The sequence below is a fragment of the Zonotrichia leucophrys genome, chromosome 2 (genome assembly GCF_028769735.1).
Source record: "Zonotrichia leucophrys gambelii isolate GWCS_2022_RI chromosome 2, RI_Zleu_2.0, whole genome shotgun sequence".
In the NCBI taxonomy this organism is placed as follows: domain Eukaryota; kingdom Metazoa; phylum Chordata; class Aves; order Passeriformes; family Passerellidae; genus Zonotrichia; species Zonotrichia leucophrys.
In genome coordinates, this window is record NC_088171.1 from 25,359,064 (window position 1) to 25,383,819 (window position 24,756).

Below are 24,756 nucleotides of genomic sequence, written 5' to 3' on the forward strand. Positions count from 1 at the left end.
AGCTCTCCAGGTAGAAGAGAGATTTTTGGAATGATGCCTAATTCTGTCATCTCTTTTTGTTTTGGACTCTAGGGTGAACCAGGCCCCGCTGGTGCCAAGGGAGAAAGTGGCATGAAGGGTGAGCCTGTAAGTATGGCAAAATGTGAAGACTTTTTCAATCAAAAGTCTGATAATATCTGCAACACAGTGTTTGATACCTTCTTTTTCCCTGTTTGTTCAAAATAGGGTGCTGCTGGACCTGCTGGCCCTCCTGGCCCCAGTGGTGAGGAAGGCAAGAGAGGCAGCCCTGGTGAACCTGGCTCTGCTGGTCCCCCAGGCCCTGCTGGTCTGAGAGTAAGTTTTCTTTTCATGTTCCACACTTAGAAGCAGAAAGGAAAGTGGAAATCAATCTAGAGTCCCACAGGAAAATTAAATAATTATGAGTAATTAAATTGACATCAATGCTGCTAAGCAGTGATAATTTTCAATTCTGAACCTTTTGATTAGTTGGGATCAAACCCATTTTTGCTCTGCATTAATGCATGTTTACTCCCTTATCCCTGAAGTATTTAGAGATGGCTGATTTATCCACTGCGTAATATTTAGTGAATTATCTTTTGATTATTCTTAAAAGTTTGTGATGGGATTTAACTGCTTAAAGTGGTAATAGGCTCACACATAATGGGGGGCAAAAGCTTTCAATTCAGTGTCTTCAAGGATGCCTAGTAAACTTTTCACTGGGTGAGGAAGCTACTCCATGAACTTCAGGAAGCATGTGGCTTCATGAAGGAAGAGAATTCACAGGAAAATAATAAGAAAAATGGCAGCTCTAGATTTTCCCCTAGATTTTTTTTCAGAGGTAAAGAATTCAGAGTCAGTAACTGTCTACAGGGAATGTGGAACTTTGTGGGGCAGCTCTAGCCATCCTAGCTGCTGGCTAGGGCCACTATTAGTTACAGTGAACACTGAAAATTACACAGATTAGAATTTAAACAAATCTACAGGAAGCAAGAGCAATTTCTTTCACCATACCTATTTACATTGAGGTGTGTGTGCTTAAAGCTGCACTTACCTCAAATTCAGCAGACCTGCTTTGAAGGCTGAAATCCAGCAGGCATGATACACCTCACAGGAACAGATTTATTTCTTTCCCTTTGTTGATTTGTTTTGTATTGACTTGCAGGGTGTACCTGGATCTCGTGGTCTCCCTGGAGCTGATGGCAGAGCTGGTGTCATGGTAAGACTTTTGTCTGGGTCACTATTTTTGAACCTCCTTTTATATACAGATCTGCAATGCTTTTTTGCTACCTCTGCCTAATTTTATTCCTTTCTTTTGGTAGGGACCTGCTGGTAACCGTGGTGCTAGTGGTCCTGTTGGTGCTAAGGGTCCTAATGGTGATGCTGGCCGTCCTGGTGAGCCTGGTCTTATGGGTCCAAGAGTAAGTTCGAACTCTGTGGATTAAGTTTGAACTACATAGGAGGAAAATTACTTACAATTAATGGATAAAATTATTCAGAAATCCTACTGCAAAAATTCAGCATGTGTTAACCACAGTTAGAGCACTTCCACCATTCAACTGAAAAAACCCTATTAGGAATGATTAAGAAGCATCAAAATGTTTATTGAAATTAGTTAGTTTTGTTAACATAGCACTTGATGGCCTTGGGATGGAGCAGTTTTCTTGTACTGGATACTGCATTGACTTCTGTAAGGGGTTTCCACTTGTGATTATTTACAGAATGTGATCATTATGGTCGCAATTAAGGTGTGTGTGTGTTCTCTTTAATGAACTCAAAGGAAACCAGACCCTACTAAAATGATGTGAAATGGCTGATCTCAGTTATTTCTTTTTTATTTTGCAAATTATTTCACTGAAAACAGCCATTTACTTTTAGTGGTGTGGGCTGCAGCCAGATTATGATCATCTCACTACATTTATACTCCTTGTTCTTTCTCTTCCTACCCTACCCTGTGAAGGGAAAGTTTGCGATGCACATATGAGTATTAGGCATCTGCAAACATGGAAACACACTATCCTCCAAAGCAGAGCCTAAATCAGTTCCTCTGAGTAAAACAGGTACTTCCCTGTACTGATATTCAACTGGCATGGGAGCACACACCACCAAGTAACAGTCAGTGTGCTTCAGGTGGAAATGTGATAGCACCCACAGTCCTGTTTAAACAGTGTGCATTGATAAATTGGCACATCTGTGTGTGCATGCATGCATGTAGAAAAACTGATGGCTATGTGTTGGGTGAGTAGGTTTCCTTCTAAAATCATGAAATTTTTCCTTTCTCAGGGTCTCCCAGGTCAGCCTGGAAGCCCAGGCCCTGCTGGCAAGGAAGGTCCTGTTGTAAGTACCTTGCTTTTTATTCTGTTACCCCGTTGCATGGGAAAGATTGACATAAATAGTACAAAACAGACATCTCAGCACTGAGCTCTAATGCAACTGTGTAAAACCAGCAAGATTTTCTATTGTATTACTCACAAGATCAGTATGAAGATTTTCTTTCATTTCTGTGGGTCTCAGATTAGGCCTGTGTCCTGAAAAAGGAAGAAGAAATACAGAGTTCTACAAAAAGGAGGAAAAGGGAGGGATGCACGAGCATGTAATGTATCAACAGTGGTGAAAAGTTAAATGACATTTGCTTGTCAGTACATATTTCTCCTAAAGCTGAACTCTAATTAAATTACCTTAGCCATTTAAGAGTATGATTTCTTTTTCTAGGGTTTCCCTGGAGCAGATGGTAGAGTTGGGCCAATTGGTCCAGCTGGTAATAGAGGTGAGCCTGGCAACATTGGATTCCCTGGACCAAAAGGTCCCACTGTAAGTACAGTGCAGAAACTTTATATTACTATGAAAGTATTTCCAGACTAATCCGTAGAGTCCCAACTTTATCATTAATGTAACACATCTCCCTGTATCCTCCTTATCAGATGGCATCAGCTTACATTCAAGAGTTCTGTTTCAAATTATTTTCCAGTTATCCAAAATATGATTAAAGAAATGAAAAAGCAGTTTAATTAGCTTCGGGATATTTTGAAATTGAAGTGATTAGAATAATATATGCGTATTTTGTAATTTCAGCATGTCCATTTTATCATTTCTGTATATTCACATCTGTAAAAGTTCTGTCAAGTTTGGCCATTAAACCAGTTCCAGAGTGCTGTTATTTATGGAACACTATCCAAAGCTCACTCAATTTAGAAGAACAGCTACCAGTGACTTCAGTGGATTTCTTTACATGTCCCATAGAGGCCACAGATAACAATCATGTCCTGGACTGGGTGTTGCTGTACGCACACAGGCAAATATAGTGTTAGGATACTACATGGACTGCCATGAATTACAATATCAAAACATAAAGGCATCAAGTTTTGAAAAGACATATTTTTGAGCTAATCTAAGTGATCCAAAAAGACAGATGGAGCTTGTGTATGTTTTAATTTGGGTTAAAGAAATGTTACAGTAAATCTTCTGGCAATGAGAAGTCTCTGCTTAGCAGTTTAAACTGAATCTAATATGAAGTGTTGGTTAACTTTTATATCTTTTTCTTTCAATTTCAGGGTGAACCTGGCAAACCTGGTGAAAAAGGCAATGTTGGTCTTGCTGGCCCACGGGTACGTGGTTATATTTTATCACCTTCCAGAGAGGAAAAAAGTAGATTTTCCAAACCTCTGTAATAAGATAGCATTGGTTTGTGCAAGTATGACTAGATGATGAAATTAGAAAAGCCCTTAGGAATACATTATTTTTAGCCTCATGTCAGTGGGAGCTATGACTTAATGGATAAATGAAGACTCCCCTTCTTGGGTATTAGTAGCATTATCCTCTGAAAAGGAAAAAGTAGCACTCCCTATCCTTAAATCTTATAGCACAGTGTATGGTTTCTAATTAATCCTGTAAATTTCCACCTTTTAACTCATAGTTGAAACTTAGTAATTCTTCCATTTAAGGGAACCAAAAACAATCTTGTCTGGGAAAAATGCTATCAGCAAGATTTCTATAGTCCGTAATTCCAAAAGAAGTTTTCTTAAGTATGAATGTGCTGCAATAACTAAAATTATGAGAATTTAAAATTTTAGGCACCTTTAGTACCTCTGGCTGTGAAGTTCTTGCAAGTAAATGGTTAAGTTCAAAATACACAGTGAGAGACATTTGGTTTTGGCACATAATAATTTAGAGCTATTACTAATATCAAATTAACACTTTGATAATAGCTTTCTACTTGAACATGTACAGGGTGCTCCTGGTCCAGAGGGAAACAACGGTGCTCAAGGTCCTCCTGGAGTCACTGTAAGTAAGAGCTTCCACACAAATCCAATTTGTGATTTATTTTTCATTAATGGTACTTCCCATTGTAAAATCCATTTCCCTGTTTTTCAAGTTAATCACTTGGTTTTTTTTCTACCCAGGGCAACCAAGGTGCAAAGGGTGAAACAGGTCCTGCTGGCCCTCCTGGCTTCCAGGTGAGTAACTGTGTGCTCTGTTCCATCTTACCCATGGTTCCCAAAGTGTGAAGAGCTTCTGCCTCAACTGAATTTGTGTTCTTCTCTCTTGACACTCAGGGTCTGCCAGGTCCCTCGGGTCCTGCTGGAGAGGCTGGTAAACCAGGCGAGAGGGTGAGTGACAGACACAGCACTCCGTGCATGGGGAGGCATTGCATGAGGGCTGGGTTTGCAATGGCGCACATGCTGGAGCAAGAGCCTGGTGAATCTGTTTGCCAAAACAAAGCAATCAGGGTAACATGCAAACTTTAATTTGCAAAAGTCCCTTTTGCCTTGGAACTTGCATCATACTTCCTTTTTGAAAGTTTTGGTATGAAACAGAGCAAAGATAGCCCTTTGCTTTTTGGGCCTTAAGTAGCAATAAACTATGCTTCTTCCCCCAGAAGAGACAGTACATGAAAAAAAATTTTACTTCGCATTTCTTTCAAAATCTTCAAGGTTCAGTCTAACTTGTACTACTCTATTTATGTTTTTGCACCTCAACTGATTTCAGGGAATGTACAATGGCATCCAACTGAGGTGGTTCAGTTGTAATTCATGCTCTAGCTGCTGCACAATTAGTGTGAGATGTACTCTGTAAATTGTGCATCCTTTGTGTCATAATCACCTTTAACATATATAACTTATAGTTACATCTCTGTCTCTGTAAAAGAGTTTACATTGGATATACCTGAAAAAAGAGCTTGTAATTTAATAAATAACTCTTCAGATGAAAAAATATTGTCTAATGTCTAGCTTGAGATACTGTGTAGCTGGAGGAAAAGGGCTTATTTATATGTATGTAATAGATTGTCTGAAACTTTCCAATATGCTGTTGCAATTTGAGAATTTCCATTTGTTGCTAAGAAACAAAGAAAAATTTAAGCAAACAAAATAAACTTTACCTCTATATCTACTTTCTTCTAGGGTCTTCATGGTGAATTTGGTGTCCCTGGTCCTGCTGGCCCAAGAGTGAGTAACTCATTTGAAATCTGTTACAGACTGTCTTATTAATGTGATCAGTAATAATAATAACTATGTACATTTCTGAAATCAGAAACCAGAATAGTCATTAGAAGGTATTGCCTTACCACTTCCCTTTAATTCTGAACTTTCAGTAGACATCCTCCAAGAGCTTTGTGTGGATGCCTTCCTGCCTGGCAGGAGGATCCCATTTATGTAGAGCAATGAGTAGTTTATAAAGGATTCAATTAAGTATTTGCTTTCCAAATCTGCCTCTAAAGAGATTGATATTTAACCTACTTCTGTTTCTTCTTCTTTTCTTCTGACTTGCAGATTAAATGTATCCAGTGACAAATATTCCCATTCACTCTTAAAAGTTACTCCAATTTTTGCTCCCTATGTTTCAGTGCCCTGAGTCTGTATCAAAAAACACATGTGCTCTAAACTCTTAATTTTTCCATTTCATCCATGCCAAGTTCATTTTGTCATATCAGTAGCAGTTATTTTCCTCTGCTCTAGCTTGCCCGAAGCATCTCATATCGAGCCCTCAGTGTATTTCATCCAGTATTCCAAATTAAGCCTTACTGATGGTTTATACACAAAACTAACACTTCCTAAAAGTAACCCACTGCTTGTGCTAGATGATATTTTCCTTTTACGTGTGTGTGTCATATTGTTGGCTATTACCTTTCCCTTTCAGTCATTTTCGCCATTGAAGCCTCCATTTCCAGCAAAATTTGCAGTTTTGATGCCTAAATAAATGGCCTGGTACTTGCACTCTTGATTTTTATCTCTTAGCTTTGACAGCCATCTAGCAAGTTGTTCACTTCTTCCTGTGTGGTCTGCCAATCCTTCTTCCTGTTGACAAATGCTTCCTTTGTGATATCTGCATATTTCTTCTTTTTCTGCCTCTTTGTAACTAGCAAAATGTATGAAAAAAATTAATTTAGGAACATCTCTACAATATGAATTAATCTGTTGCTCATTGGTGCTTTTTACTGGTGAGCTAACTCCTCTTAAGTCGGTTCTTTGACCACCTTATAATTCTTACACAAATTCTAAATTCTCCAGCATAACTAAAAATTCCATTATGCCTTATTAGATTATTCACTGATATCCAGCTTGATCACACTGAGATAATTTGAGATATATTTAGTAAAACTAGTGTTTCTATCTTTGATAGATCTATTGTGCATTTAAATAGAGTTTCTGGCTACTTCCATGTGTCCAGATCTATGATTCAGAATTTAACCTTATACCTGTTACAATGTGCAGGTCACATTAGCAGGATTTAGGTGTTATCTTTATTATTCTCCTGTCACCAGGCACTTCCCACTGTATAAATAATTGCTTGCAAATAACTATCCTTTTAATTTCACTAGATTCCATTATTTGTCCTAAAGCAGAATCCCCATTTGACAGTAGAATACCAGACACTCTTAACAGAACAAGCACAGTAGCCAAAATCCATGTTCCAGAAGTATTAATACTTCAGTTGTCATAATGCAAGAATTCATTACTCCATTCTGATACTTTCTTGTCAAAAGCTAGAGCCAGTTCTTACGACCAATTTAATTAATAGCTGCACAATTCTAACTAAAGGTTTGTTCAGATAAAAATGTGCCATGCTGTCACTGCTGCCAGCCAGTGGTTTCAGCAGAGAGCAATTCAAGGAAGCCCTCAGATCAGACTGTCTCCTTAGGGTGAGCGTGGTCCTCCCGGCGAGAGCGGCGCCGTCGGTCCCGCTGGTCCCATTGGCAGCCGTGGTCCCTCTGGCCCCCCAGGCCCCGATGGTAACAAGGTATGACTTTTCCAGCTGCCATTGCCTTACTGTTGAATTCCTGATCAATGCTGTCCAAAACCTCTCTCCAAGTGGTGAAGTTTCATCCCAGCTCATCCACACTAATATTAAATGGGTTTATATTTAGTAATATAGATGATGGGAGGGGAAGTCATTTTGAATATGGGTTGTCAGCTGGAGATGCTGGTTTTCTGTTTGGAGATAGGATCTGAGATTCTGACCAAAATTCATGCTGACTTCTGTTTATACCTACACCTACTTGTACACAGGAAGCTCTTGTCTCTAGTTAGCAATATTTTCTCCCAAATATTAGGGCAAAGTAAGTGATCATCTAGCAAATTATGATTTTGGCTTGATGCTAAATGAATCTGGGTCTTAATTTTCTAGATTTCCATGGCTAGTCTTTCTACAGAAATTTGGTTTGGAAAATGGACCTAAAACTTCAGGAGCCCACAGAATCAGAGAGAGCATTCACATCTAGCATCTTCACTAGCTGGAAAAGTAAAACACGTACAATAGCTCAAGACAAAAAAGTTACTACTGACACTATTTACAACCAAGTAGAATGGTGGGCAGAATAGTAATGATGATTTTGTTCCAAATTGTGTGAGTGACTTGACCCTAACTTACATGATATGCTGTTGCTGCTAGGGTGAGCCTGGCAATGTTGGTGCTGCTGGTGCTCCCGGTCCTGCTGGCCCTGGTGGAATCCCAGGAGAGAGGGGTGTTGCTGGTGTTCCAGGAGGCAAGGGTGAAAAGGTAAGATGGACAACTGGTTTGTTATTGCATGCACAGGTTTGAGATGACTAAATTTCATCGCTTGGAAAAACCTGCATGTTACCCCAATGTGACTTTTATTTACTGTGAAACTGTATTACTCAATGGTCCACAAGTAGAGGTTTCGTTGGTCTAAGGGACTGACTGCCTTTTCCAAGGTGCTATCCTAAAACTTTTTATAAAACACTATGTATTGACATGCAGATTAATGAAGAACACTAGGCTGTATTAACTAAAAAAACAGAGAGAACAGAGTGCTACTTTGGTTTCTTGACTTTAGTGATGGTCGGAAAAATAGCTTTTTGTTATATGAAACATGTGGCATTTTATGTGTCTGCCCATAGGACATCATTTTAATAGCTGTTTTCTTGCTTCATATAGAAGGTATAACATTAATACCTAGAAGAACTTTTACAGATGGATATCTCTTGACTAAAAGAAAAGAGATTTTGAGGGGGATTTATATTCCTCATTTGCAATATACATAGACATTGTTTTCAATTTCTAATTCCATTCCAAATTCTTGGTACCTAAGAGAAGCCAAGAAGGCTTGCCATGACAGAAGCAGGTTTATTCTGAAAAGCATGCCAGTCCCCTTTCCAAACATTCACTTTGCCAGTCAGTACCTACTCAGCAATAGCAATAAAATAATCAGCACTCGTTTCTCCAGAAAACCTAGGCTAAGGTTCTCGTATGATGTCTAAGTAATGCACAGGTACTCAGCAAACAGCTCAAGACTTCTTTCATACAAACTGTTGTGTTCACTACCAATACAATTTTTGCCACTGTGTGTTCCAGGGTGCCCCAGGTCTGAGAGGTGATACGGGTGCAACAGGAAGAGATGGTGCTCGTGTAAGTATCTTCTGGTTCTACTTGACTTTACCTTGCTACACCTCAGAAATTAAATAACTGAGAAGAATGTTCAGAGCTCGCATTTCCCACAGTATTGCATTACTGCTTGTATCTGCTCATTTTTGATACAAATCAATGTAATTTTGTTGCCCCTTGTCCAAGGATGATTGAATTCAGGAGGAGAGGGAGAGAAAAGTGATCACTTCTCTTGCATCCAAGCAGAGAATTTACATGAGCAGAGTATTTCACAGAATTGCACAGCTGTTCAGTGTGATAGTGAACTTTAATTTCATGGGCTCAGCCCAGGCAGCTAATTTTAAAGGCAGCCTGCAAAGTTACACAAAATGATCCTTATTTTGAGACTTCAGATGTCTTTCTTAGGATTCATACTTTGGAAAGGAAAATAACAGAATAGGTTTTGTTTTATAAAATCATGTATCCTTTATATTGAGAACATCTGAAAGAAAGTTAGTTACACATCTTTCTTCAGGGGGAAAGGGAAAGCCTATTTAAAGTATTTGGTCCTACTTACATTTTGTTTGAGACAATGTCCTGTCTCTTGGCCCATAGGGTCTGCCTGGTGCTATTGGTGCTCCTGGCCCTGCTGGTGGTGCTGGTGATCGGGTAAGTCTACTCTTTGAATGAAAAAATGCCTTGTTGCTACAGTTTACTCACACATTAATATTAAAGATGAGTTCCATAAAAACCAATTCCACCTTTCTAGTTTGCACCAATTCTTTAGATTTTTCAGATTCAGGAAGCTAGGGTTTTTGGGACTATTCAGTGAAGCTAGCCATAGGACCCAAACCTTTTTCTAAAGGGGCAGGGAAGGGGATGCACATCTCCATGGCAGTGGGTTATATCTGGAGAGGATTCTGATTCACCTTGGGCTGAATTTTTCCCAGCTGAGGTTAAACTCCACAATCCTACTTGCACTGTGAGAGGAGATTTTGATACAAGGATGAATAACCCAGGTTAGCTCAGAATGATACGTTATGCTGTCTGAGAATCATTAGATATTACTAATACAGGGTGGATCAAAACCAGAAGCATTTTCAGTAACATTCTCTCTTGTGGAGATCCAAGGAGACTCACTATATGTATCTGTACCACAGGAGCATTCCTGTTCTGGCTGCAGACATTTGGCTCTGACATTTCCCAGTGTCAAAGTGTTTTGTGTATCTTTTAGGGAGAAGGAGGTCCTGCTGGTCCTGCTGGTCCTGCTGGTGCCCGTGGTATCCCTGTAAGTTGTAATTTCTACAATTATTCCTGTGTCAAAGACATGATGTTCAGAAAACTGCTCTTTTAAAGATCAGTCTAACCAGTCGTCTCTTCTTTGTCCTCTCCCTAGGGTGAACGTGGTGAGCCTGGTCCTGTAGGTCCCAGTGGATTTGCTGGACCCCCTGTAAGTTTTGTTCGCACTTTCCTCGTATTGATGCCATAACCTTCCTCTGTTTCCTCTGAAAGGTTTTCAGTTCCTCATTTTGTCTGTTTTTCTGCCCACAGGGTGCAGCTGGTCAGCCTGGTGCTAAAGGCGAGCGTGGGCCCAAAGGACCTAAGGGTGAAACTGGACCAACTGGTGCCATTGGCCCAATCGGTGCTTCTGGACCACCTGTAAGTGAATTGTGTGTTTGTGAAATGCATCGTTCCCAACTCTGCCATGCAAGCTATACATTACCCTGAAAGTCTTGAATTCTGAAAAGGTAATGAAAGAAAGAAACAAAACTTCAAGCTAGGCTGTGAGAAAAGTTAAACTGCTGATTTTCACACGTTATGTAAATTTTATCAATCTATTTATGTGGGCTCAGATCGTGAGTCTGGAACTGAAATGAAGAGAAAATAATAGCTAATTTTCAACTTGCTCTGAAGATCAGCAAAATCACTCTATCTTGGACCATTTAGGGGGTGATTGTGGGTAAGTTCTGACCTGAGGATGTTGACACTTTTCTCTCAAAGATGGGATGAGTTGTCACAGTCAAATTTCCAGACTCAGTCATCCAGAAGCATGTGTGCAAATTTGTCTGTGCACCCATTTGCACACAGGCTTTTCATGTGCTGGCACCTTTATAGCCCAAAGTTGTATACTGCCTCACATGCATATTACTGGGGAACTGGTTGAAGTGATGCAGAAAGTCAGACCCATGTACTTCAAATACCACAGAGTGTTGCAGGATATCGTGGCTTGGGTTACTTATTGTATGATTTTAATACCATTACCAGGCTCTTGCACTAAGTGGCTGTATTAGTCACACAGTGCAAACAGAGGATTTGATGATTTTCCCCTGCTTTCACATTTTGACTTCCAGATTTGTTTAGATGCATGTAACATTTGCAAGGAAATTAATCTAAATCATAAATGCCTTGTGCAACTTTTCTCAGGACTTATGATACCGATTTAAAATGTGTGTGAGAATTTAATACCCTATTGTCCAGATAGGCAGCATGGGTTTGGGCCCAGTCCTCCTGCAAGTGTAAAAATCACTTTAGCTTTCACAATAGTGAGACTGAGCCCTTATTCTAAACAGGGAGCATTAATTGCCTTTGCTTGATCCCTCTCTCTTTTTCAATCCTTCCTGCTTAGGGTCCCGCTGGTGCTGCTGGTCCTGCTGGCCCTCGTGGTGATGCTGGTCCTCCTGTAAGTCTTCAGGCTTTTAGTACTGACACTGTTGCTTTTCATGAAGTTATTGTTTCCTTTAAACGTAATCTTCATTTTCAAATTTGTTTTTAGGGCATGACTGGTTTCCCTGGTGCTGCTGGAAGAGTTGGTCCTCCTGGCCCTGCTGTAAGTAACTAATGAAGAAATGTAATGGGAGATGAGTCAGAAGCTGCTTTGCTTAGGGACAATCCTAACTTTTGTTTCATTGATGTGGATCATAATTGCATTGAAATAACCTCAGATCCTTATAGAACTGGATGAGAAAAAAAATCTAATTGTTCAGACTCCCAGGGTACAACCTATGCATTTAATTTGTGAGTTTTTATAAGCCATAAGGCATCCCTATGCCTCTGGAAGTACCCAACCATTTCCAAAAATCAGTGTTTATTTGCTTTATTTCAAATCAATGGCTATGCAATTAGTCATGATGGAGTGGATCATGCCCAATCTGCAGAAGAATGTTAAAATTAGTGTATGTCTACATTTTCTAAAGTACCTGCAGTTCTAGTCCCATTCTTGAGCAGAGCAAGCTCACTCTGTTTTGGAATGTGAATATTTTTTTTTTTTTTTCAGCAAGAAATTCTCATTCTAGATTGACATTTGTAGTCTTTTCTTTTCAAAGGTGTTTCCAACCTTTACCAAAAGGCGCTTCTTTTCTCAGATACTCTAGATTTAAATAAATTTTAAATCCCATTATCCAAAGCAAATAATCCTCTTGAACTGGGAGATACTGTTGTTTTTTTTTCCTCATTGCAATTAATGCAAACAGAGACAGATCTATATTTTCCCACCAAATTTTGCTGCTTTCACCTGCCCAGAGTTTAAAAAAAAAAAAAGGCAGTGAAATGATTCTACTGCTTCCAGCTCTCCACTGCTAACAAAGCAATAGAAATTGCTGCTTTGGAGCAGCTGATGACCTGTTTGTTGCATGGGGCTATTTTTTTCACATGGACTTAAAATGAAATTTTATCCCCAGGTCTATATTGTAATGGTGTCATTCATACTCAATCCTAGGGCATCACTGGTCCCCCTGGTCCTCCTGGCCCAGCTGGCAAGGATGGTCCTCGAGGTCTGCGTGGCGATGTTGGGCCAGTTGGCCGCACTGGTGAACAAGGTATTGCTGGCCCACCCGGTTTTGCTGGTGAGAAAGGTCCATCTGGAGAGGCTGGTGCTGCTGTAAGTTACTGAGTATCACATCTCATTAAAAATGTTTCTCTTCATGTGAATGTTATGGCTTCTGAGATACTTTTAGTGTTTGTGAAGGGCTTTTCTACTTTTTACACAAATTTAGCAAAGCCTTTAAGCAGAAGCTCCACTGAGACACAAGAAATTGTTCATAGGCATGCTTGACAAATTTGCCATAAAAAGTGAGCCTGATCCCTGCGTCAGGGTTTTCTTTCTCTTTTTCTCTTGTGCTAAGTTGCATCTTTCCCTAACTACAGAAGAAATAGATATTTAGTCTGAGAAAAGGAAGTATATCTTCTGCTCTGAGATTGATCCTCATGGATAGAAAAAGAAAGAACCTGTGAATGTCCATTTAGAACAATCTCAATTCATAGCTGCACCATAAACTTTGATTTGTGGGGATCACAAGGTTAAAGTTGTCTGCCCACAGGTTGACATAGAATTATGCAAATAAATTTATTACTTTTGAGTATCTTTAAGCTTTCACATCCAGAATTACTGTCCTTTTTTTAAAAGTCATACATGTTTCTGTCTTATTGAAGTAAGCACTTGCGTGAAATACCACAATTGTTACTCAACAAAAAAATTATAGAAATTTCTTCTGTGATCTGCAAAAATTGTAAATGAGAATGCCATTTTCAATATCACTGATGTGTATGTTACATTTATTTTTGTCTATTAATATAAATTGTATTCCCTTCATGTCTTAGGGTCCTCCTGGTACCCCAGGTCCTCAGGGTATTCTTGGTGCTCCTGGTATCCTTGGTCTGCCTGGCTCTCGGGGAGAACGTGGTCTTCCAGGCATCTCTGGAGCAACAGTGAGTATATGATTAGTTAATTGCTTTAAACAGATAACATGTGATGAAAAAGAAAAAATCCACACACACTTGAGGTCCTGTCTTATGGGAAACCAGAGAGATGCAGATTATGCTGTTTCCTTTGCTGTTGGAAACAGAGGATGGGGACCTACCCCACGTACATCAACGGAAGAAATTATGGCTTATTGCAGACAAACCAGAATTATCTGCAAGTGAGCAAATTTCTGAATGTCAGAAATGTTGAGGTTTCTAGTAGTAACATTTAGAATGAAGATAACATTTGATATAGATAGGTATGTTTCTTGTGTCCTGATTCTTGTTTCCTTCCCAAACTCATTACAGTGAAATGCTGATCTTAGATAAAGACTAAAAGTTCTGTTAGACTGGTTTGTGTTGTATTATAATGTCACATTTTGTTACAACTGTTCCTGTATTAGGGTGAACCTGGTCCCCTGGGTGTGTCTGGTCCTCCTGGTGCCCGTGGTCCCTCTGGTCCTGTGGGTTCTCCTGGTCCAAATGGTGCTCCTGGTGAAGCTGGACGTGATGTAAGCTGTCCTTTATCTTCTTCAGGTTGCTTTTTCTTCATTCTGATCCAATACCAATACTCAGAAAAAGTAGATGGAACTGGAGGCTGTTCTGCTAGCAAACTTGTACAATGTCTTCAGAGAAAATTATATCAGGATCTTTATAGACATGGATTCCTATGCCCAACTAGGTGACAGAATTTTTAAAGCAAAAGTTGTGTCTGAAGTACATCTTGAAGTCACTCTCAGAATATTTTCACTTTTTACTTAAATTCCAAGAAAGATGGAGTGGGGAACATACATATCTTTCATGAAAGTATAAAAACTGCAGCCTTATCAGGGAAGCTTATTTGATAACCTGAAACATAGTTAATACATTATGAATAAAAGTCTTGCAGAGACTTTGCAGAATTTCAAGAACAGAGAATAGTAATTTAAAAATCCTGAACTTTGTTTCATTGGAATTTTCTGAATGAAAAGGTGTTTTATTTGACACAGCCTAAATGCTGAAGTGAAATTAATATTCACAAAGGAAAACCATTTAACCTTGTGAAGTACCACAGCAAAGTGGTTTAGTTGTGGCTATTGTTTAGGTTCTTTTCCCTCCACTGGCATTTTTCATCTAAATAGAAAGGCTCAGTTTTAAAAGAATGCAAGCTAGTGAAGATCACTATTGTCTTAGCTTTTTCATTTAGAGCAATGTTGCAAAGCCCAGCAATTTTTTCCTTTACTGAACCTAAAATATTTGAAGATCATTTTAGTTTCCTGAGAACATTAGGCATTTGAGAACTACATGTATAGGGAACATTTAAGGCATTTGAGAATTACATGTATAAGGAAGAGGTTTTTTCTCTTTAAGATTTATAATATCCTATCTCAGTATCTTCTTACTCTCACTGTAAGCAATTAGACTGAAACAGAGTTCTGTGCAAGATGAAAGGTGATGGAATTTATTAATTTTTTTCATGGTATTTTAATAGGGCAATCCTGGTAATGATGGTCCTCCAGGCCGTGATGGTGCTCCTGGCTTCAAGGTAACTTGTTTCTTTTTCCTGTATTTCATTGTCATGGAAGAAATATTCCAATATATGTAAGTCAGTAATAAGACAGTGTGTGTCCTGTTGCATTCCTTTGTTCCCAGGGTGAGCGTGGTGCTCCTGGTAATCCTGGTCCCAGTGGTGCTCTGGGTGCCCCTGGTCCTCATGGCCAAGTTGGTCCTTCTGGAAAGCCTGGAAACCGTGGTGAACCTGTAAGTCAATGAGATTATGCTATACTTTAACTTTCTATATTAAGGTCTAAGAGGACTAAGACTTGTCTATCATATATACAAAGTACAACCCACCTCTACGATGCATAAATAACTACTTCACTTTCTCCAGAGATGTGTTGACCATGGAACCTTCATTAGAACAATATACAGCAGTGACATTTATTCTCTGTTCTTGTTTCAGGGCCCTGCTGGTGCTGTCGGTCCTGCTGGTGCTTTTGGTCCAAGAGGTCTTGCTGTAAGTCTGATTTTTAAATACATTACCACATTGATGCAAGAAGAGAAAACATGCTTTATCAATAAGGACTCATAACTGTGATCAAGGGGCCCAAACAATAATGCTTAAGGACTTGAAAATATTTAGGAACTTAGAATCTCAGTTAGCATTCTCTTTGTAGGATAAATGCTGAAGCTTTTAGGATTTGCACTCTTCCTGGGTGTGTTAAGGGGATGCTCATTATATACATTGGGATGTGACTTAATGTAGAATATTTACACTTAATTCTGGCTTTGATGGGAGTATGTTCTTGAAGCTTTCTAATTTATTCCTTTGACACCTATATCCCTTCCTAGGGCCCACAAGGTCCCCGTGGTGAGAAAGGTGTGCCTGGTGATAAGGGGCCAAGAGGTCTGCCTGGCTTGAAGGGACACAATGGATTGCAGGGTCTTCCTGGTCTTGCTGTAAGTAAATGATTTTCTGGGTTTTGAATATCATGAGCAAAAAAAACCAAAAATGGTCACACTAGCAAGGAATTACATATGCACAACATGGTATGTTAATACCACTTACTCCACTCTGCAGCAACTTCGAAATGAAGAGTCATAAATAGTCTCTTTAACATTCAATGGTTTTTGTACAAAATTGAAGATTCTGGTATTGGCGTTAGACTGTGACTACCATTAGTTCCCTTGAAGCTCAATTGCATTTGGCTAACAAAGAATTAAAAAATCTTCTGCCTTCCTTTTAGTATTATCTCTTATTTTGGCCAGAAATTGTACAACTTTTCTCTCAGAAAAGCTGAAGTAATTTGTGGATTTTCTTCCCTCTAAATCTGGCTATCAACGTTAGGAATTCAGACTTTTCTTTTAAAACCCTCTCTGAAGATCAGAAGAAACAATATAAAGAATTTTGTAGGTTATCCTCTTAAATATATCTTGATTGCCTCTCTCCTCTCTTCCCAGAACAAGCATTTTATGCCCTAACTCCACTAATAAATGTCATAAGCCCTAGATTCCCATTCTCTGAACCCAGATACAGATTACATGCATTTCCCTTTTGAATCAAGCAAGGACAAACATGTTCCACTGCTCTTTTTTTCATGACTGTGTATCTTTCCCAATAGGGCCAACATGGTGATCAAGGTCCTCCTGGTAACATTGGCCCTGCTGGCCCAAGGGTAAGTGAATTTCAGAATATATTCAAGTAACTCTCATTCTCATCGTGCAATATATATGTATGCTCCCATCCATATGAATCCCTATTTGTAGCATTTTTACTGTCAATTAAACTGTTCAAATTTCCATTTAGGGTCCACCTGGTCCTTCTGGTCCTCCTGGTAAAGATGGTCGCAATGGTCTCCCTGGACCTATTGGCCCTGCTGGTGTGCGTGGCTCTCATGGTCACCAAGGTCCTGCTGTGAGTATAAACTTTTTGTTGTTGCTGATTCAACACATTTATGTTACACTATAAGCCTAGTAATCACATCACTTCAGAAGCCTAGCAGTTTATTAGTGCACATGGTTTTATTTCTTAAAAAAGATATTTAAAATTCGGAAAATGTTTAATAGACCTGAACTAAAAGGTTTTCTTTGCTCCTTATGGCCAGAGTGCAAATGCACAAAGGAGATGTGGTAGTCCTGCACCGTGCATCTTCCACTGCTTCAAGCCATAGCAGTCACCATGTGTGCTGCCTCCAATTAGAGCTGGAAGTGCCAGGAGTTAACTAGGAGTATGCATGTGTGGAAGCATTTCTTTAAAAGCACCATATCTCTAACAGAATCTTTTTGTCTTCTGCTTTTGAAAAACTTCAGGGTCCTCCTGGCCCTCCTGGTCCCCCTGGCCCCCCTGGTCCCAATGGTGGTGGATATGAAGTTGGCTTTGATGCAGAATACTACCGGGCTGATCAGCCTTCTCTCAGACCCAAGGATTATGAAGTTGATGCCACTCTGAAAACACTGAACAACCAAATTGAGACCCTGCTGACCCCAGAAGGCTCCAAAAAGAACCCAGCTCGCACCTGCCGTGACCTCAGACTTAGCCACCCAGAATGGAGCAGCGGTATGTTAGTGCCAGATGTTTGCGCCTTCTGGCTCTGGGAGCACTTCCAGGGCATTAGCTTTCTTCAATGAAAGGTATCCTTGGCCACGTGGCAAAAATTCTAAATGACCAATGAAGAAGTTCTTTCTGCCTCCACTGAAAATAGATACAGTTACATCCTGAAAATCTCTTTGTAGATATTGTCGCACATTATTGCACTAATTTTCCAAAATAGCACAAAAATATTTAACCCTTGCTTTTAAATACAGTTTCTTATACACTAACAATCCAAAATACCTGTTTCCCACTTATCACCTTAATATTGCCCCTAGCTGTGATATTTATGGCCTGGGTTCATGCATCAGATGAGTGAATATGAACTGCATGGAGAGTTTATGCTGAGTGAGCCATGATTTACGTTTATTCCCTCAACGGCAGGCTTCTACTGGATTGACCCCAACCAAGGCTGCACTGCAGATGCCATTAGAGCATACTGTGATTTTTCCACTGGTGAGACTTGCATCTATGCCAACCCCGACAATATTCCTGCTAAGAACTGGTATATCAACAAGAATCCCAAGGACAAGAAGCAGCACATATGGTTTGGTGAAACTATCAATGGTGGCAGCCAGGTAAGTGATGTATGGCAGGGTGGTTGTTTCCTTCAGCACTGTCTGAAGAGTTCTCAATTCACTGACACTCAGAAGCAAGCAGATAAATTACGTTCTTAGGGGAGAAATATGAAAAAGCCAGCTATCTTTTATCTGAAGGGCGTAGAGCTTTGATTCTGATTTAGATCAGTTTGCTAAAAGTACTTTTCAGTATTGTTCTAACTTTTCTTGATGTCTGCAAGTGATCAATTCAGCTTGACTAATAGTTATTGTTAAGGGAAGCCTGGACTATAATATGGTATATATAAAGACAGTCCAGAAAATGTCTGAACAATTAAGAAAAACATCAATCTTTTTAATCTATATTTTTGTACAACACTGTTCCTGGACAGATATCTATATTATACATCACAGGTTCTGAGTGCATGCCATGATAACATTCAGAATTTTTGGTGTAAGTGAAAACAAGAACTACTACTTGCGTGTTAGACACTTCCCCAGCAAATTGCAAATATATCACTTTTGTACAGCTAAGGAGATTTAATTACCTAATTCTTAAATGAAATTGAGTTATATTGTGGTGAAGTGTCTAAGATGAGATTTAATCACATTGGATCAGAACAGTCTAGGGTCCTGTTTCTTAGAGTGGCTAAAAGGAGATGCTGTAGAAAGAATATAAGAATGAAGAAAACACTGGTACTATCCACAGACACTAGTGTATTAAAAAAAGTTCCAAAATTCTATCAAAAAAGGTTTCACGGTTTTATTGAGACAGACATTTTTTGTGTGTAGCTGTGGGAACAGTAGATTGTCTTCCTTAAACTTATCTGATCTTGTCTCTGAATCCATATAAACTGTTAACACCATACCTTGGAACAGAACTCTACAGTTCAACTACATCCACTTGTGTCTGGTTGTCAGTCTAGCTCCTACTGCTTTTATTTTGTGCTCTTTAGCTCTGGAGTGGCAATAGAAAAGTGATTGCAGACTTGTGATTAGTTTTTTGTTTTTTTAAAGCTCCTAGCTGTCATGATTTAAGCTCAGATAGAAATTAGGTACCATTGCCACTTGCTCAACTCCCTCTTTCTTCCCCCCAATACACCCTAGTAGAAGGGGGAGGAGAATCAAAGTAAAACTGGCATCTTAAGATAAAAACAGTTTAATATTTGAAAATAAAATATAGTAACAATGGTAAATAATAATGATAATAAAAAGGAAAACAATAGGTGATGCAAAATATCATTGCTAACCACCTGCTGACTTGTGCCAGACCCTTTTGCTTCCTGAACCCAGACTAGCTGCCTTTTTGGGTTACTTCATCCCAGTTTATATACTGAGCATTATTTTTATCGTGTTGAATATCCCTTTGGTCAGCCCAGCTCACCTGTCCCAGCTATGCTCCCTGCCAGTTTCTTTTGCACACTTCCTCACTGGCAGAGCCTGAGACACAAAAAAAAAGATAAGTATTCTTGACTTAGCAAAAATCTGAAACATCAGTGAGTTTTCAACACCATTCTCATTCCAAATCCAGAACACAGCACTGGATCAGCAACTGAGAAGAAATTAACTCTACCCTAGCTAAAATCAGGAGACTAGAGCAGCTGTCACACATTTTCATTACCAACATCCTCCTTTCCCCCACAGTACAGCTGACTGGGTTCCTCTCTGTTTTTCAGTTTGAATACAACAGTGAAGGAGTGACCTCCAAGGACATGGCCACCCAACTCGCCTTCATGCGTCTGCTGGCCAACCATGCCTCCCAGAACATCACCTACCACTGCAAGAACAGCATTGCCTACATGGATGCAGAAACTGGCAACCTTAAGAAGGCTGTTGTGCTGCAGGGATCCAACGACGTTGAGCTACGAGCTGAAGGCAACAGCAGATTCACTTTCAGTGTTCTTGAGGATGGCTGCTCTGTAAGTAACACAGAAACCACGGGCATGGTGACTGCCCAGGCCTGAGCATGTGGTTAGGGATAGAGTTGTGCTTCAATTCAGAATCAGATTATTGGTCAAACCAGCAAAATTTTGCCTGGTGAAGATATATAGCCTACAAACCCAACCATGGCAGATCCTTAAAAAGTGGGAAGGAAGAGGTTACAAAAAAATTCTACCTTGTACTGTACATGTGGCCATAAAAACAGTTTTCAGAGGGACCAGATCCAAATTCTGTGTAAACAGAGGATTGATAAGAAAACAATGTACACGCTATAGAAGGGGGAGGATCTTTAAGTCCTGAAACAATCAGGCAGAGTTCTCTTAGGATCTAACACCATTTTGAATAATATGGTAGCTTGCATACAGCATCACATCGGACTACAGAAGATTCAAGTAAATAATTTCTCTGTATTGGAGATCTAAATAGCTGGCTGTGGGTATCTGATTTGCAACCAATACAAGCAAAATTTTTATGAAATTATTTCAGGAATTATCCATTCAGGTGAAACAATTCTTAATACTGTGAACAATGCAATAACAACTGCAATGAATCTTCTCTTACAGAGAAAGAACAACGAATGGGGCAAAACAATCATTGAATACAGAACAAATAAGCCATCCCGCTTGCCCATCCTTGACATTGCACCTTTGGATATTGGCGGCGCTGACCAAGAATTCGGTTTGGACATTGGCCCAGTCTGTTTTAAATGAATGAACTAAAATTAACTTAAAGCCTCTCCCAAATTATTCTCTTGTCATTTCTTTTATAATGAAAGCTGACTCCTTCCATTTCTTCTGTTCATCTACTTGCTTAAACTCTGGGCGAAAGAGAAGGAGAAGAATTGATTGGAGCATTGTGCAATGAAATTTAATACAGCCCCAAATGGACTTGGAAGTCTTTCAAGATTTAACACCTTGTTTTGGGAAATGTCAACCTTTGTAAAGAAAAAAAAAACAAAATAAAAAGTCATGAAAGTTTGCACCATTTGTGGCCTTTGAATATCTTCCACAGAGGAAGTTTAAATCCATGACTTCCAAAGGTTTAAACTACCTCATACACTAAATCAAGAGTGATCCACATCTTTTGTAGGAACTTCTCCATATGATCTGAGGTACTTTCAATTCCACTCAAAGTACAGTGGTGCTAATTGCATAATTACAGAGTATCTTTCCAATACTTGAACTTTGATGGTGCTAGTGGCATTTAAAGTATTGCTTCTCTGTTTCTTTGAAGTCTGTCTTAAAACTTAGGATGCCCTGTCTCACCCACAGCTTAAGCATGTGGATAATTTTTCTTCCTCTTTGTCTTCTTCCTCCAAAATCAGGTGTTCCCACTTTCAAATTTCATTTCAATCTTCTACTATGGGTAAAAAAAAAGTCATCATTTCTCAAAAAAACAAAGAAAATGTATTTTGTATATGTGAGATGTTTAAATAAATTGTGAAAAAATGAAATAAAGCATGTCCCGTGTTCCAAAAGAAACTATTTAATGAATTACTTGCTTAGATGCATTGGAGAATCTCAGACCAAGATTTTAGCACATTGCTATAAATGTTGCTTTAGCACATTGCTATTTTGTTAAAGCCTCAAAAGGTTGCCTACAACTCTCTTAAGGGTGTAATTGTCTACTTGACTCTTCATTTCAACACTAACTTCTGAGAAGTTCTCAAGAAACTCAGTAACTCTGTGCCTCATAGTATGAGAAGTCCAGGAGCAGAAATAATTCCATCTTTTTTTCCAACTACTAAGTAGGATTAATGGGTGCAGAAGGATCATCATCTCACTTGAAGGTGGAAGGAAAATGAAGCTTCCCTCTTTCACTTGAGGACAGAAAGCTCCTGGCTGTTGATAGAGCTGTGCTGGCTGATGCTGGGCTGTAACCAGCAGAACTGTACCTGTGCACTTTAGAAAAGATGTGCAAACACCTATGCCAAAAATTTCAAATTGAGTTGTTTTGTCAGGAAGGTCAGTATTAGGCCCTTACAGCTTGTTCAGTTGTGTATGGGACACAGAACCATATGCTTTTGCTATCCTTAATAATTTACTGTCACACAAACCACCATGAGAAGCAAAGGCTTCTTCTCTGAGACCATTTAGAAGACTGCTGAAAACCCTAAATGACCTGAAATTCCAACAGCCATGTTTTTGTAATTGGGAAGGTGCTTGAGAGAACCCACAGAGGACCATGAAGACAACAGCAAAAGCATGTAAGGCAAGAGGTGAGATGGCCAGACAGAACCCCCAAAAGAGTGGCATGAAGGAAGTATCCAGAATAAAGTCCCTGTAACCTGCAGAAAGCACCACTCCAAAGATTAGCAGCTGAGAGTCTGAAGGCAGCTCCAAATGGTGCAAGGGGGAATAAGCACTAAAATCTGTTTCTGAGGATTCTTTTTTTGTTCCTGCTTGCAATGAACTGATTAAGGAAAATAGGGCAAATATCAAAACATGATCTTGGGTGCAGCTGCTATGTGCCTGCTGAATTAGTAAAAATGGGAATTTCCATTATGAAATATAACTCATTTTTTCTTCACTGAGTAAAACATACTGTAGGTAAATACCTGCATTTACTCACTGGATCATGATGATTCTTAAAATATTATTATTATAAGCATTTTTTTACCATTTCAAAATAAGTTTTATTGTTGCAAAACCAGTAATTCAATATTTGAAAACAAGAAAGACTTTCTTTCTTTGTATAGATTAACTACAAGACAGGAAGTTTCTACAAGGACTGAAAAGCTAAAATTTCATCCCTCAGGTGTTGCAATTCACTGGAAGGTATGCAAAGGTTATTGCTAGGATAGGGAGGAGGACCTTTGCTGCCTGGAGAGAAAAAAAACCCCAAAGCACAGCTAAAGGAACACTTGAGCTTGGAAAGGACACTACACCTAGCAAACACTGTCTCCTTTTGTTGTCTTCTGATTCCTCCTTTGCTCTCTGTGATCTATTCCACAGCATGTCCTGCTAGGGTAGAGCACACTTTCTTTCTATCAGCTCACTGATAACATCCAAATTACGTGTTTTCAGATCTTTGCTCCCAAAACAGCCTCATTTGGAAATTAAACCTGAAAAAATACATAGTGTTTACCTCACAAATTCCAGCCCCATTAGTACTGGACAGATATTCAGTCTGCTTTGCAAGTTTTCAGCTTATCAGAATGTATTGCATGATCAACTATTTTGCTTATGCTACATACAATATTGAAGAAACTATCTTTCAAAGATCATAGCCATAAATAAGAGATAAAGGTCAGACAGGGCAGAGAGCTTTAATATTGTCTAGTTTTGGGAATGTAAGATGTTGAATAAACTTCTGATAAAGTGATCTTAAGTATTTTTCAGAGTACTCTGCCTTCCTGTAAGCATTGTCTTTGGAGAATTTCATTATCAGCCGCAATACTTCTAGAGCATTAGCATAAATTAGCTGAAATAATAGATTAATGTTTACATTTGTAACAAGAAAGAAGGAAAGGAAAACAGCTGGAGTAACTAAGTGAAAGGCAAAGTTTGCAGCAAGCCCTGGCTGTACTGTGCCAGAACAGAATTGCTGGGGAAGCTCTGTAGAGCAGGGTGGAGAGAAAACTGACGTGTAGTGCTCGGTTGTGACACAACTGTGCAAACCGAAGTCCTGCAGCATTCAGACCATTTTCCTCCCTGGAATATGCAGGATTAATAACCCTCACCTATGTGATCAATAAATATGTTCTGTCTATCAGCTTCTCTTACACTGTCCTTCCAGGAGATGGACAGAGATTAAACATCTCCTGTCAGTATGTGCTTCAAATTGTATCTAAGCTGACTTCTGATGTCTCCAGTGCAAATACTCCTTTTTGTATCCACGCAGTTTCCTATTACAGCAGGCTCAACTGGAAGCACATTGGGCTCACTGTAGCATGTGCTTTTGCATTAATATGACCTAAGTAAGTAAAAACTAGAGGAGAGGAGAACACCATCAAAGGGACCAACACTGAGCAAAAAGAAACTCAAATCATGTAGCACGGTTCTAGCAGGGGCAGTTGTAACCGTACAGCCCAGTAGGGGCTAGCCACTAGCAATTATCTTCAGTATCTGAGATTGTCACTCTAAAATATAAATACTGTGCTACAGACAAATATCCTTTAATACAGGTGAGTGACAAAACAACATTAACAGACAACATATCTACACTTCAAGCTTTTGAAATGACTTTAGATTTGTTTTCTTGTAATGGTTTCAGACAGGATCTCCTAGAATCTGCCCTCCCACCACCCTCTTGATGCAGTGTTTTACAGTATTAGAATCATGTATCCAATTCCAATGAGATGTTAGCATGCTTAAATAAAGCTATTAGACATGCAAACAGAAGTAACCCCTAATTCATTTGGCTTTACTCGTGTCTCATTCTGAACTCATTGAAAGTCCACTGTTTTTCTATAGGGCTCCCCCATGAATCTCAGATGCATAATGAATGCAATCTACAGTGCATAAACAAAGAAATTACTGCATGTCTATATTCTAAGGCTGGAATACATTTGTCCTTTCCTGGAAAACATGTGGTTGGATATTACATGAGCAAAATTTCCTACACATGAATCCATGCTTATGTATACACTCCAACTACTCAGGAAATTATGATTATCATTAAGGCAAATATAAC

The 24,756-nt window shown here is 39.3% G+C and overlaps 1 protein-coding gene across 1 annotated transcript in view; it reads left to right on the plus strand.

Annotated features, from left to right (window-relative positions):
* The window catches only part of COL1A2 (collagen type I alpha 2 chain), a 38,022-nt gene extending 16,920 nt beyond the window's left edge, over positions 1–21,102 (plus strand). The window contains exons 20-52 of the mRNA XM_064704314.1: positions 73–126; positions 226–333; positions 1,163–1,216; positions 1,320–1,418; positions 2,281–2,334; positions 2,710–2,808; positions 3,549–3,602; positions 4,225–4,278; positions 4,398–4,451; positions 4,551–4,604; positions 5,397–5,441; positions 7,135–7,233; positions 7,885–7,992; positions 8,809–8,862; positions 9,433–9,486; positions 10,052–10,105; positions 10,214–10,267; positions 10,369–10,476; positions 11,444–11,497; positions 11,591–11,644; positions 12,533–12,694; positions 13,414–13,521; positions 13,959–14,066; positions 15,026–15,079; positions 15,187–15,294; positions 15,497–15,550; positions 15,886–15,993; positions 16,656–16,709; positions 16,841–16,948; positions 17,344–17,590; positions 18,008–18,201; positions 19,857–20,099; positions 20,685–21,102. Of these exons, the coding sequence (XP_064560384.1) occupies positions 73–126; positions 226–333; positions 1,163–1,216; positions 1,320–1,418; positions 2,281–2,334; positions 2,710–2,808; positions 3,549–3,602; positions 4,225–4,278; positions 4,398–4,451; positions 4,551–4,604; positions 5,397–5,441; positions 7,135–7,233; positions 7,885–7,992; positions 8,809–8,862; positions 9,433–9,486; positions 10,052–10,105; positions 10,214–10,267; positions 10,369–10,476; positions 11,444–11,497; positions 11,591–11,644; positions 12,533–12,694; positions 13,414–13,521; positions 13,959–14,066; positions 15,026–15,079; positions 15,187–15,294; positions 15,497–15,550; positions 15,886–15,993; positions 16,656–16,709; positions 16,841–16,948; positions 17,344–17,590; positions 18,008–18,201; positions 19,857–20,099; positions 20,685–20,831 (3,063 nt within the window). The 3' untranslated portion in view covers positions 20,832–21,102. The remainder of the gene's footprint in view (positions 1–72; positions 127–225; positions 334–1,162; positions 1,217–1,319; positions 1,419–2,280; positions 2,335–2,709; positions 2,809–3,548; positions 3,603–4,224; positions 4,279–4,397; positions 4,452–4,550; positions 4,605–5,396; positions 5,442–7,134; positions 7,234–7,884; positions 7,993–8,808; positions 8,863–9,432; positions 9,487–10,051; positions 10,106–10,213; positions 10,268–10,368; positions 10,477–11,443; positions 11,498–11,590; positions 11,645–12,532; positions 12,695–13,413; positions 13,522–13,958; positions 14,067–15,025; positions 15,080–15,186; positions 15,295–15,496; positions 15,551–15,885; positions 15,994–16,655; positions 16,710–16,840; positions 16,949–17,343; positions 17,591–18,007; positions 18,202–19,856; positions 20,100–20,684) is intronic.
* Positions 21,103–24,756: the final 3,654 nt, after the last annotated feature.